This window comes from Carassius gibelio, chromosome B21 (assembly GCF_023724105.1).
Source record: "Carassius gibelio isolate Cgi1373 ecotype wild population from Czech Republic chromosome B21, carGib1.2-hapl.c, whole genome shotgun sequence".
In the NCBI taxonomy this organism is placed as follows: domain Eukaryota; kingdom Metazoa; phylum Chordata; class Actinopteri; order Cypriniformes; family Cyprinidae; genus Carassius; species Carassius gibelio.
The window spans coordinates 21,064,817-21,076,397 of record NC_068416.1 but is presented as its reverse complement, the minus strand read 5'-3'; the positions used below and the strand labels follow the sequence as shown (position 1 = coordinate 21,076,397).

The following is an 11,581-nucleotide window of genomic DNA, read 5'->3' as shown; positions in this document are numbered from 1 at the left end:
ATCAGGATATATATAATGTATATATGTATGGTATAATAAAATAGTGTATATATGTGAAATAAATACAATACGCAATGCAGAATTCAGCTACATTTGTAAATACAGGATGACATCCTTAAAAGTCTGGCACCTTGCATTCCCAGTGACCAGATCTGAAAATGGCAGTTTCAGGTATGCAGTGTGCAGTAGATTTCCCACTTCGTCTCCTTCCACACAGACCACAAAACATGAACGACTGCATTTTGAAAATAAATACAGGCAAATGGGGGCACATCTATGGCACATTGTGCAAAATTAAATTCTGAATTCTAGCTGGGTTTCAGTTTTGCTCATTGCCATGTTCGGCTGTTTGAACAGAAGAAAACGCAACTTCACAGAGCATTTTTAAGAAACGTTCGTGTTTCACACAATGATATACACAATTGTCCAACACGATTTAAATGATACATTAATGCACATTTTATAGCTGATACTGAAACAGATGACCAGCATGTGATTTCTGATGTCACCACAAATACATAGAAAACACAATTTACATTACAAAATGTACCGAACAAAAACATTTATCAAAACAAAGCACCTGTGCCTAAATTCTATGTGATTTAAAAAGTTTTTAATGATAAATGCTTTAAAACAATGATGAACAACACTTAAATTTGGCTTTGCTTGATTAATATCATTCAACATATTCTATGAATTAACCTATTTCCAATATCATGAGTGTATTTTCTAATTTGTAAGTGCTTCCCTGAGACCTACATACAGTAAATGTGAAATAAAGGACACTGTCTCTATGACTTTATTCATGTGTACTGAATTTCAGTCTCATATCAACATTAGATCACTGCTTGCACTATTAATAACCAGCTTTGCTGCAGTTTGTATTACTCTTCTCTTTTGGAAACGACTCTTACTGCTGTATTGTAAATATTAGCACCCATACATCATTTAACATACAAATTTAAGACCATTTCTGAAATCAAATCATGACATGAACAGAGAAAACAAAGGTAGCACAGACTTCCTGATATCCAAACCTCATTGGAAGGTTAGCTGTGTCCTCACTGGGACGCTTTGTTTGTATCAGTCCTACAATTCAAGTTAGACATTTAAACGAGAGGGGAAGAACTGTCATTCATACTCTAGCCTAATAATGTAAAGTTTTATAATAATAACTGGTTAATCCATGGCAACCGTTTGTACATAAACCGCTGAAATGTGGACCATGCAACCACATAGTGGTCACGTCAGAACCCTGTCATTACACTTGATACGATCCAAGCTTTATCTACAATGTTATTACAAGACCAGCTAGTGATTAAAAAACATTGCTGAAACAAATAAAATTATTATAAAAATAGTACATCAATTACAAAGCCAAAAGTCCCTGTAAACAAAAAAGGATATTGTCCGTTTGTCTGGCAGCACCGGGATAGACAGGACTCTGTCTGGAGTATTTCCTTTACCACGAGCCGTAGAAGCCGCATGTGTCTTCAGAGTGTCCTGTTATCTTCTCTTTGTTGCTTGTTTTTAAGGTTAAATGCACAGGATGTATTGTTATCATTCAGGGTGTCTCTAGCTGAAACACACAGGGCCGATGGTGAAGCCAAACTCGTAGCTGCTGTTGCCCAAGAATCCAATGTCACGTAGAGGAAGCAGGTCCATGTCCTCGAACTGAAACACAGACTCGCGTGGTCCGGGATCCACTTCCTTTGCAGACTGGTACAATAAACACAAACATAAAGGCTTGTTAAAGGTAAAGCGCAATTGTTTGAAACCTTGATAAGAAATGTTTCTGAGAAGTAAATTCAGCTTTGCCGTCCCAAGAATGAAATCAAATACATTTTTAAAATACATTTAAATAGAAACAGCTTTTGTTTAAAATTTTGTTAAAAAGTTTTTACTGTATTTTTGATCAAATAAGTGCAGCACTGGTGACCAAAAGAGACTTCATTCAATTGACCCCAAGCTTTTGATCAGTAGTGCATATCGCAATAAATTGGCTCACCACAGCAATGAATGAACCGTATTCGAATACAAATTTGATAACACATTTTATTACTAGTGGTGTTAGAATCCACATACCACACAATCCTGCAGTTCTCCTAAATAGCTCTGCTTCCCGGAGTCTGTGAGGAACTGGACCTGTCGCTGTGTCTGGCCCAGTCGCTGTCCAGGGTAACAGGAGTACGTCACCCTCTGTTCTGCTCTGTTGCTCTGGAGTCGTAGGAACCGCAGCTGAACCACACTGAGGGCTGGATACTCAAACTGACCGAAGACAGACAGATGGGGTTTGATAGATAAATTTGAAGGACACAGTTTACCGTCTACAACAACAGGGCTTAAAACTGAACATCAAATAATAAAGAGCAACAATTTTATGGGTAATAAGAGCAACATTATTAGCAGCTATTAACCTGGACAATGAATTAAAGATGTTAAAGCATTAAAAGGACAGTTCAGTAAAATCTAAAAGTTTCAAACTTTGATTCAACAGGAAATAAAAAATAGCCAACAGTTCTACTTACTTGAAAACCTCCCTCTAGTGAACTGAACCAGTAGAACTTGCTGTTATTCCCTGAGTCATTCAGCCAAGTCCTTATGGGAAGCTGTGGAAATTGGATGAGCGATTATTATTATTTTTTTAGATTAAAGTAACACAGTAGCAAGGTTTTAAGTAGGATATTACATGTGCATCTCTGGGGTGAAGGCAGGTCTCTGCTCCTGACTCCGAGAAGTTACAGTAGGCCAAAAGAGCATCTAAAGGACTGCCTTGGTTTGGGTCAATATAGTAGAATCCTGCAAAAGTTACAAAAGTAATTTTTTCCAAAACAAGATACAGTTCAAATATATTTAATATTTGACACACTTGGTTCTTTTAGTTAAGCAGATGTATTAACTAACCTTCTAAAGTACAAAAAAAAATTGGATCTCATATACACCTTATTGCTGTTCACCTTAGATTTTATCACTTGAGACAGATCTTAATGCCATGTGAAAATGGGGTTAATGTAACGGGGTGTGTTTTAGAGGAAACTTATGCGTATGTGTCTTAGAGCAGCGGTTCCCAAACTTTTTTTTCCTGCACACCCCTTTCTATATCCCAACCGGGTTGGCGTACCCCCAATCCCCACTTTTTAAAAAAACACAACAAAGCTTTCTTTTATCGCCATGTAAAGAGTCATGTTTAATCATGCGCAAATAACCAGAACACGCATGACAATTAAAACATCAACAAAGTTTCAATATAATGCAACAAAGCTAAGCACAAGCTTCCACTTTTAAGAGGACGAGTGACAGACACAGGCTCAGTAACAGAAAGCACGGTTATTTTCAGCCGCGTAAAAGAAACATTACAGCAATAGGCTAGGCCTATTAAATGACGATGGAGCAAGCAGCAGCATCATCTCAACCCGCAGCCTGTCACGAATTCAAATGCGGCCCACCATGCTGAACACAATTAATTAATTATATATATATATATATATATTTTTTTTTTTTTAGTTTAAATTTTTTTTTTTTTACATTCATTTAAAAATGTACTTAAGAAATATAAGCTATAGCTTAATGTTTTTTATGTTCAATTATTTTTTGTTTCATACAGGTACTGTATATTTATTTTCAGACATGGGCAGACAGACCTACTCACATAACATTACGCATTTAACGAACACATACAAGCGCCCGCTTTGGCAGAATTCAATTCAAATAGTCATCAACAGCCATTATAGTTCGGTAAAATTGAGAATCAGAATGGACAAATTTGTTTTTAAGGGAGAAAAAGAAAAGAAAGGTGGAAAATGCCAGCGAATTAACACATAGGAAAAAGAATCAGTCGCAGTATCAGTAGTGAAGGAGAGTGTTGGATTTTCGGTTTGCCCCGCAACTTACTTGAAGTTCAAGCAAATGGAAACACCATATATTACGTAGCAATCATCCTTAATTGAAGAAATGTGGCAAAACATCTCTGGACCCCTCTTCTCCTGACTAACAACTCTATCATAAGATGTCCCACTTGACAGTTTCCCTGATTTCAGCCAGTTAAGCATATTTATAATATATATTATGGAATGAATGAAACGAGTTGGCATGCAAATAGCCTAGCCGGCAGTACATAAAAGAAGAACAGTGAGTTTCCATTGAAAACTAATAAATTATAGTTTTTTATTTAAAATAAAAGCGATTACAAAGTAAATGATTACTGTTCATGTTTTTTATTGTATGGAAAAATCCCACTTAAAAAAACAGACCGCCATTAAATTTTTCATCTCGCACACCCCCTGGTGGCAGCTCGCGTACCCCTGGGGGTGCGCGCACCACACTTTGGGAATCCCTGTCTTAGAGAAAAAAATGCAACTGTAATGGAAAGATTTCTCAAAGATAGCACAAAGACAAAAAGGAACAAGAACAAAAAGATATGTCTTTGTAAGGTGGAAAAGATGAAAGATAGGGCTCTGACCGCTGGTGTAGTTGGGATGGCACAGCCACAGCTCCAGACAGGTAGAGGCTGGGTGCTGCTTGCTACCGTCTGGAGGGTCCACCAGCAGCCGGAGGTCATGGTATAAAGAGTCCAGCAGTGTTTGAATCAGAGGGTAATTGGGCTTGTCTGAACTGTACATCAGATCCTGTTGGAAAAGAAAAAGTAAGCCAAACTGATTTGCTTTTTTTGTGATCTGAATTTCAGTTAGGATCCAAGAATAAGAGAGTTCGATTTTGTGATGTTCTGCCACTTATTCAGCACATATTTTAGTTCTACTATGATTTCAATACACACAAATCTGATTCCTTCTTTCAAATTTTATTCTTCATTTAAATAAAAGAGTATGAACAAAGACAGAAAAAAGTAAAATGGGCACTGATCACACAAAAAGAAAATTGTATGTACACAGAAATGCACACAACGAAAATCAGATTTTTATAAATCCTTGGTGGGTTTAGTTGAGACTACTTAGTTTGAATAATCTAATTTCAGTTCTTTTTCAATTGTTTCAGAATGTGGAAAATGCGCAGTAATATGTCCAGTTGTGTCTGAATATACACATTTTTGTTCACTTTTACCCCAAAATTGAACTATGTGACTTTTGCTAGTGTGTGAATTTTGACCATAATCATGTGATGTTTGCTATTAAATGATCAGCACAGCAAATCAGAGTAAAAGCATCACTAAGACTTTAAACAACTTGCCTTGATCTGGGTCAGGGTCAGGTTCACAGAAACACCAGCAGGCCCTGGTGGCCCCGGTGGACCCTAAAATTAGAAAGTACATTATAAATAAACAAATTAGTTCTTATATTGTTACTAAAAAAGATGTCAACTTACTGGCAAACCCCTCCTTCCAGGGGGTCCAGGAGGGCCATGAAATCCCTTTAGTCCCTAGGATCAAAGTGAAAGAGATATTTAATAACAAATCTTAATTAATGTTAACTTGAATATAAAATTATTTTATGTATTTTTATTTTGATCAATATTCAACATTTCCTTTTAACCTGACTAAAGAAAGCTTTGAAAATTAAAATTCATACCTTGTCTCCAAACAAGCCCTGCAAGGTGTAAGAGATAACAGAGAAAGAAATTATAAATTATCTTCATGCTCTTTCGAAGAAGAAGAAGAAGAAGAAAATCAGGCTGTGCTTGCGATAAAGCGCTTCACTGTCCTTGCTTTTGTCATTAAAAATGAATTAACTAACCAGGCTTTCATATCTTGAAAGGACAGAGCACATGTAAATGCATCTGCAGCAGATGTTTAATGCAAATTGGGCTACAGTTTATTAGGCACAGCTTGCTATTAGTTTAAATGATGAAACATTAAAAAAAAGACATTCACCGGTAGTCCAGGTATTCCAGGTGCCCCTCTAGGCCCAGCAGGACCAATATTTCCCTTAAGGAAAGGGCAAACACATTTAATATTGAATAATTCAGAAGTTGCTTTCAACCAAAGCAAGTGAAGGAAAAGAAGATTATTTGGGAGGATTTATCAATATTGACAGTTCTGCAATACATATGTACATCTGTCAATATGAAACGTAAAAATAGATTTTTGTATTTTATATTTATTATTATTAATATTATAAGCATTGTCTTACAATAACTACTGTGAAGGCAAAAAGCAAAATAATACGTTTAATTAGATATTTTGACTTTACCTGATCTCCTTTTGGTCCTGGGGGTCCAGGAGGACCAATAGGTCCTATACTCCCCTAAAAAGAACAAATAAATACTTTTATAAGAGAACTGAATAGGCTGCAGAATCATTGAATGTGGTTGATACACACTATACCTTCAAGCCATCTTTCCCTGGTGGACCAAGTGGTCCCTGATCTCCTTTCTCACCCTGTTATGGACAAGTTAAAGTATCAATAGTAATCATGCATTTCTAAGGTCTCTACATTAAAAGAATCCTGTCTGAGTAAAACTTTAAAAGCACCTCTGCTCCTTTGACACCTTGATCCCCAGGATCTCCTCTCAGTCCTTGGATTCCCTGTCAATCATACAAAATACATGATTATGATTTCGAACTGTGTTAATGGTTCTCCATTTTATCAATTCCACCAATGTTTTTTAATTCAAAGTATACGATAACTATGATATTGATTGTTCTGACCGGGAATTTCAAGTGTATCAAGCTTACCATACTTCCTCCCCATCCAGGAAGTCCTTTCTCTCCTACATCCCCCCTCTCTCCCTATTGGACAAGGAGAAGCCAAAAAGGAAATACATAATGTGGCCAATTGAAAATCAAGAATTAGACTCATCTTGTATTTAATGCCATGTTGTCATTGTTGACATCATCTCTGAACTCTGACCTTTTCTCCTCTTGGTCCTCTGGTGCCCCTCAACCCTGCCTTGCCTCTTTTACCCTTTAGATGTAAAGCAGCAAAAAAACAGGTTATCATAATCACCACCATATTCCAAACGATTGCCCTGCATTATTACATACATGACGTCAGAGTCTAAAATAACCTTAGGACATTCATTGCACAAAAATGTTGCTAAAATTCTTTTCCTTTTAACTGAGATTTTGAAACATTTAATAGTCAAAGAGGGTACTAGAAGATCGCATCTTACCCTCCGTCCAATGTGACCCATTTTTCCAGGAGTTCCATCTTTGCCTTGATTCCCCTAAAATGCAACGAGAAGCAAATTCAAATTTAAAATGAAATTGCAGATAAGCGTCCTATAAAATCTGTATTCTCAAACACAGTTCTCATATCTGACAGCAAGGACAAAGGCAAAGAGCGAGAACTTTTATTTTAGATAGCAGGCAGGGATTAAGACATAGAAAAGAACATTGTGACCTTACCTTCTCTCCTTTCATGCCTTCTCTTCCTTCAGGTCCTGGGTTACCCATGCGGCCCTGCAACATTCAAAACTTTTTAAGGGCCTTGATGATGGAGCAGAGTTAAAACAAAGGTAGAATTAAGATAAGGTTAATCTATTTGTTTTCTCTTTGCTTAAATATTTTATCTCACTGACCTGAGCTCCTGGCAGACCTGGTGAGCCACATCCCCCTGCCTCACCTTGGGGACCCTAACAGAGTTTTAAATAGATATAACTGGATTAATCATTGGAAAAGTTAATTTATTTCAGTAATTCAACTCAAATTGTGAAACGTGTGTATTAAATAAATTCACTGCACACAGGCTAAAGTAGTTTAAGTCTTTGGTTCTTTTAATTGTGATGATTTTGGCTCACATTTAACAACATCTCAACATTCTAATTTATTGGGATGTACCTGTATATAAACAGACAAGACTAAAGCGCCACACCACCTTGTTAAACAAGTTAAATATTCTGATTTAGTGGTCTGTACCTCCAAACCAGGCAGTCCCGGTGGTCCTTGAATACCTTGAAGGCCGTCTGGACCCTAAAGGGAAGAAATGACTTTATTTTGAACATGTAGTGGATTTTCAGGCAATTTAAAGAAGCAATCATGAATTTCCATCTTAGTGGAGTTCATTACAAACTCACCTCCACCCCAGTTTCTCCTTTATCTCCTGAGTCTCCTTTCTCCCCTTCAGGCCCTGGGAGACCTTTAGGGCCCAAAAGACCTTGGGGACCTACTGAGCCAACACCTCCCTGTAGGCCGAGATATGAAAATTAATGAGTTACTCTTGAGATAGAAAATTTATATGTTTTTTTCCCGGTTTCCCTAGAACAGACTATTTGGAGTAGGAATATAAATGCAAAGAAATTATCTTTACCTGTGTCCCAGCTTTTCCTGCATCACCTCGCACGCCTTTGGGACCAGCAATTCCCTGAAGCACAGATATAAGTAATAAATCAGCAATTCTTTTGACAGCCAAAGAATTCCAATTCAATGTAAAAAATGTTACATGTTATGCGCATATACAGTTATATGTTTACAAGTTGATCAGAACCTCAGGTCCAGTATCTCCTGGCTCACCAAGCAAACCATTCGGCCCAACCTCTCCCTAAAAGAGAAGCCTAATTTTAGACTATAAAATAAATAAAATAATCCTAAAATGCTCTAAGTTAAGAATCAAACATGCTACCTTGCTTCCCGGAGGTCCATCGGGCCCCACCAATCCTGGATGGCCTGGTCCACCCTGAAAGAAAACAGGAACTGTTTATTAGTAACGTTAACTATGTTGCCATATCACATATGAATATAGGGGCCAATTATTCTCAGGTCAACACTCACCTCTACACCTTTTAGGCCAGGAGGTCCAACACCACCCATGAGGCCTGACTCACCCTAACATAAAAAAACAGCCAACGTTCAAACATAATTACAAACAAATTGGCAAAAACAAGCATAAACAAAATACCATTTATTTTAGTGTTTAAATTTGGAAAAATACCTACACTACCATTATACATTTCTTGGGTTTTCTCTCATACTCTTAAGTTTCTTGATCACCAAGGCTTAATTTATTTGATCAAATATACAACAAAACAGTAATATAAATTTAAATGACTTCAATGTATGTTTTATATTGTAAAATATTTTAAAATATAATTGATTCCTTTCATGGCAGAAAGGCAAAGCTGAATTGTCAGCATTTGTATTTTCTATTTCAATATATTTTAAAACGTAATGTATTCCTGCAAAGGCAATGCTGACTGATCACATTATTGTTAAAAAAATTTACAGCAATATTGAAAACAGTTATTTTGCTTTATATGTTTGTCGGAACCATAGTACATTTTATCAGGATTCATTGACAAATAGCATTTATTTAAAATAAAAACTTTAGCAACATGTCTTTACTATCACTTTTGATAAACGTAACACATCCTTACTGAATAAAAGTAATAATTTCTTTCAAACCTTTGAATGGTAGTTAATCAAATGGCAAAAAAAAACAAATCAGGCTAAATAAAATGTTACTTAAACATAATGTGAAAAGCTGATTTGCACTTACCTGGAGTCCGATCTGGCCCTTGTCTCCCTTGAGCCCCCTCTCTCCCTTCTCCCCCACAACCCCCCATGGCCCCTCTAAACCAGTAAATCCTCGTGGGCCAATATCACCCTGAGGAAAACAATGAAATATAGTACAACAACATCTTCACATGTGAAATGACACTAGCCATAAAAGATAAATGACCTTCTGTCCTTCAGAGCCAGGACCACCAGCAACGCCAACTGGACCAGCATCACCCTTCAACAGGAGAAAACCCCAATATTACTCTTACAGGGACAGTGAGACTGGTTGTTTTTGAGACAGCTGACTTTACGGTTAAATTGCACAGTTGTGCCAACATTAAGAAATTGATCTCTACACCTCACTTCCTGCTGGGCCTGGTGGACCCATTGGACCTTTAACACCTGGAGGGCCAATGTCTCCTTTTGGTCCTTGAAGACCAGGCTTTCCAAAGGGACCTCTGTCCCCCTGTCATTACATTGAATTAAGAATAAAAAACAAAACGTTAAAAGGTAAAAAATCCTTTATAAATGTTACTGTGTCAAGGAAATATAATTCTAGAATTATTTCTCCATACCTTATCACCTTTTCTTCCAGAAGGCCCCTCCAAACCTGCCGGACCAGATGTACCCTGCAGAGGTCACAGAACTTACATCACATCTCTGCTGCCACCAGTTTCTTAAAGCTATAACAATGTTGTATTATCGTTTTTCATTTAAATACTACAAAACCACAAAATCTCTTTAATGCATGGCCTCTAACAAAGACATCTGAACAAAGACCAAATAGTTATGCAGCTAGATGGCAATCTAACCTGTGGCCCTTCCAGTCCAAGAGGCCCGGCATCACCAGGTTGGCCCATCATTCCCTGTGCAATTACAGACATTTTTATTAATTTCACAAGGTAGCACAATTTGTGATACTCTAAATCTCGTAATTCACTTCAATCACCTTTTCTCCTTTCTCCCCATCTATACCTGGCAGTCCATTTGCTCCCTGTGGACCCTGAAGAAAGATTTGTAGCAATTTCAACTTGATGATCTTCATGTCACAAAGCTTTTCATCAAGTATGGTAGGGAGAATTATCACTTACTGGAGTACCTGGGGGACCATTTGGCCCAGGGTCCCCTGGGGGTCCTTTACTTCCATGAGGTCCTTGTTTTCCAATGACCCCACTGACCCCATGAAGTCCTGGAGGACCCTATATTAGACAATCAGTCAGAACAAATAAGTGTTTAAAAATGATAAGCCAAATAGAGATATAATGTAAATGAAAGGGCTGATTGTGTGCTCACACATGGCCCATCTGTTCCCCGATGCCCAGGATCTCCTTGACGGCCCTGCAGAGATGTCCACAAATCAAACTCCACTGAACAAGTAAGGCAGGATCTAATATTTTTTTGAAGAAGTGTTACTGTATATACCTGGGGTCCTGGTGGTCCCTTTTCTCCTACTGGACCAGGGGGACCCTAAATTAAGTTTGGGAATATTAGTCATCACAACATTAACATTACATTAACATTAACATCACAACATCAAGCAAATTACTGTTACAGCAGTGGAAACCACACTATATTTATCCAATGAATTGAAAAAATGACCAAAATTTAAAATAAGAAATAATCTCAAATGTTAATACTTGATCCCTCACATACTTACTGGTGGTCCAGGCTTCCCAGTTGGTCCAGGAGTCCCTCTTAGACCTGGCTCTCCCTATAAGAAAATAAATGTCCTCTTTTTTAATAAAATTAACTATTATAAAGGCTAAAATATTGTGGATCTGCTCTAATCCCAAGTGAGCTGTCTACTAGATTTTTAGTCATCATCCTAATAGGAATGTTGTTCAAACCTTGTAATGGATAAAGGAATCCATGAATGCACAGTAACTTAAAAGACTGCAATGCAGCTCACAACGGATTGGAATGGAACCTTTATCTGTAGATGAGCTTTGACATTATAACTGTACAAATGTACAACAATATAATTTTACAAATATACATTGATGTTAATGTGGGATAGTGTTATTTGTCTTTACTCTGTCTCCACTGTGGCCCGGTCTTCCTCTCATACCCACGTTTCCTGGAAAACCCTTAAGAGAATACAAGAGAGTGGGCTGATGTCAAAACATCGACTTTAAACATTATTCTCATCATCCCACTCCCTCTCTCTCTCTATAAAAGCTCTGTAGAGAGGTC

General features: G+C 37.4%; 1 protein-coding gene across 1 annotated transcript in view; it reads right to left on the bottom strand.

Moving 5' to 3' along the window:
• Window positions 1-381: 381 nt before the first annotated feature.
• si:ch211-196i2.1 (collagen alpha-1(I) chain) overlaps window positions 382-11,581 on the bottom strand; it is a 70,176-nt gene continuing 58,976 nt past the window's right edge. The window contains exons 35-68 of the mRNA XM_052588465.1: window positions 11,422-11,475; window positions 11,046-11,099; window positions 10,811-10,855; window positions 10,682-10,726; window positions 10,480-10,587; window positions 10,338-10,391; window positions 10,201-10,254; window positions 9,964-10,017; window positions 9,747-9,854; window positions 9,570-9,623; window positions 9,387-9,494; window positions 8,663-8,716; window positions 8,514-8,567; window positions 8,379-8,432; window positions 8,202-8,255; window positions 7,969-8,076; window positions 7,811-7,864; window positions 7,474-7,527; window positions 7,301-7,354; window positions 7,066-7,119; window positions 6,804-6,857; window positions 6,629-6,682; window positions 6,425-6,478; window positions 6,278-6,331; window positions 6,144-6,197; window positions 5,825-5,878; window positions 5,523-5,540; window positions 5,320-5,373; window positions 5,185-5,247; window positions 4,460-4,625; window positions 2,690-2,799; window positions 2,529-2,609; window positions 2,086-2,268; window positions 382-1,719 (exon numbers count right to left, since the gene is read on the bottom strand). Coding sequence (XP_052444425.1) covers window positions 1,576-1,719; window positions 2,086-2,268; window positions 2,529-2,609; window positions 2,690-2,799; window positions 4,460-4,625; window positions 5,185-5,247; window positions 5,320-5,373; window positions 5,523-5,540; window positions 5,825-5,878; window positions 6,144-6,197; window positions 6,278-6,331; window positions 6,425-6,478; window positions 6,629-6,682; window positions 6,804-6,857; window positions 7,066-7,119; window positions 7,301-7,354; window positions 7,474-7,527; window positions 7,811-7,864; window positions 7,969-8,076; window positions 8,202-8,255; window positions 8,379-8,432; window positions 8,514-8,567; window positions 8,663-8,716; window positions 9,387-9,494; window positions 9,570-9,623; window positions 9,747-9,854; window positions 9,964-10,017; window positions 10,201-10,254; window positions 10,338-10,391; window positions 10,480-10,587; window positions 10,682-10,726; window positions 10,811-10,855; window positions 11,046-11,099; window positions 11,422-11,475 — 2,421 coding nt within the window. The 3' untranslated portion in view covers window positions 382-1,575. The remainder of the gene's footprint in view (window positions 1,720-2,085; window positions 2,269-2,528; window positions 2,610-2,689; window positions 2,800-4,459; window positions 4,626-5,184; window positions 5,248-5,319; window positions 5,374-5,522; window positions 5,541-5,824; window positions 5,879-6,143; window positions 6,198-6,277; window positions 6,332-6,424; window positions 6,479-6,628; window positions 6,683-6,803; window positions 6,858-7,065; window positions 7,120-7,300; window positions 7,355-7,473; window positions 7,528-7,810; window positions 7,865-7,968; window positions 8,077-8,201; window positions 8,256-8,378; window positions 8,433-8,513; window positions 8,568-8,662; window positions 8,717-9,386; window positions 9,495-9,569; window positions 9,624-9,746; window positions 9,855-9,963; window positions 10,018-10,200; window positions 10,255-10,337; window positions 10,392-10,479; window positions 10,588-10,681; window positions 10,727-10,810; window positions 10,856-11,045; window positions 11,100-11,421; window positions 11,476-11,581) is intronic.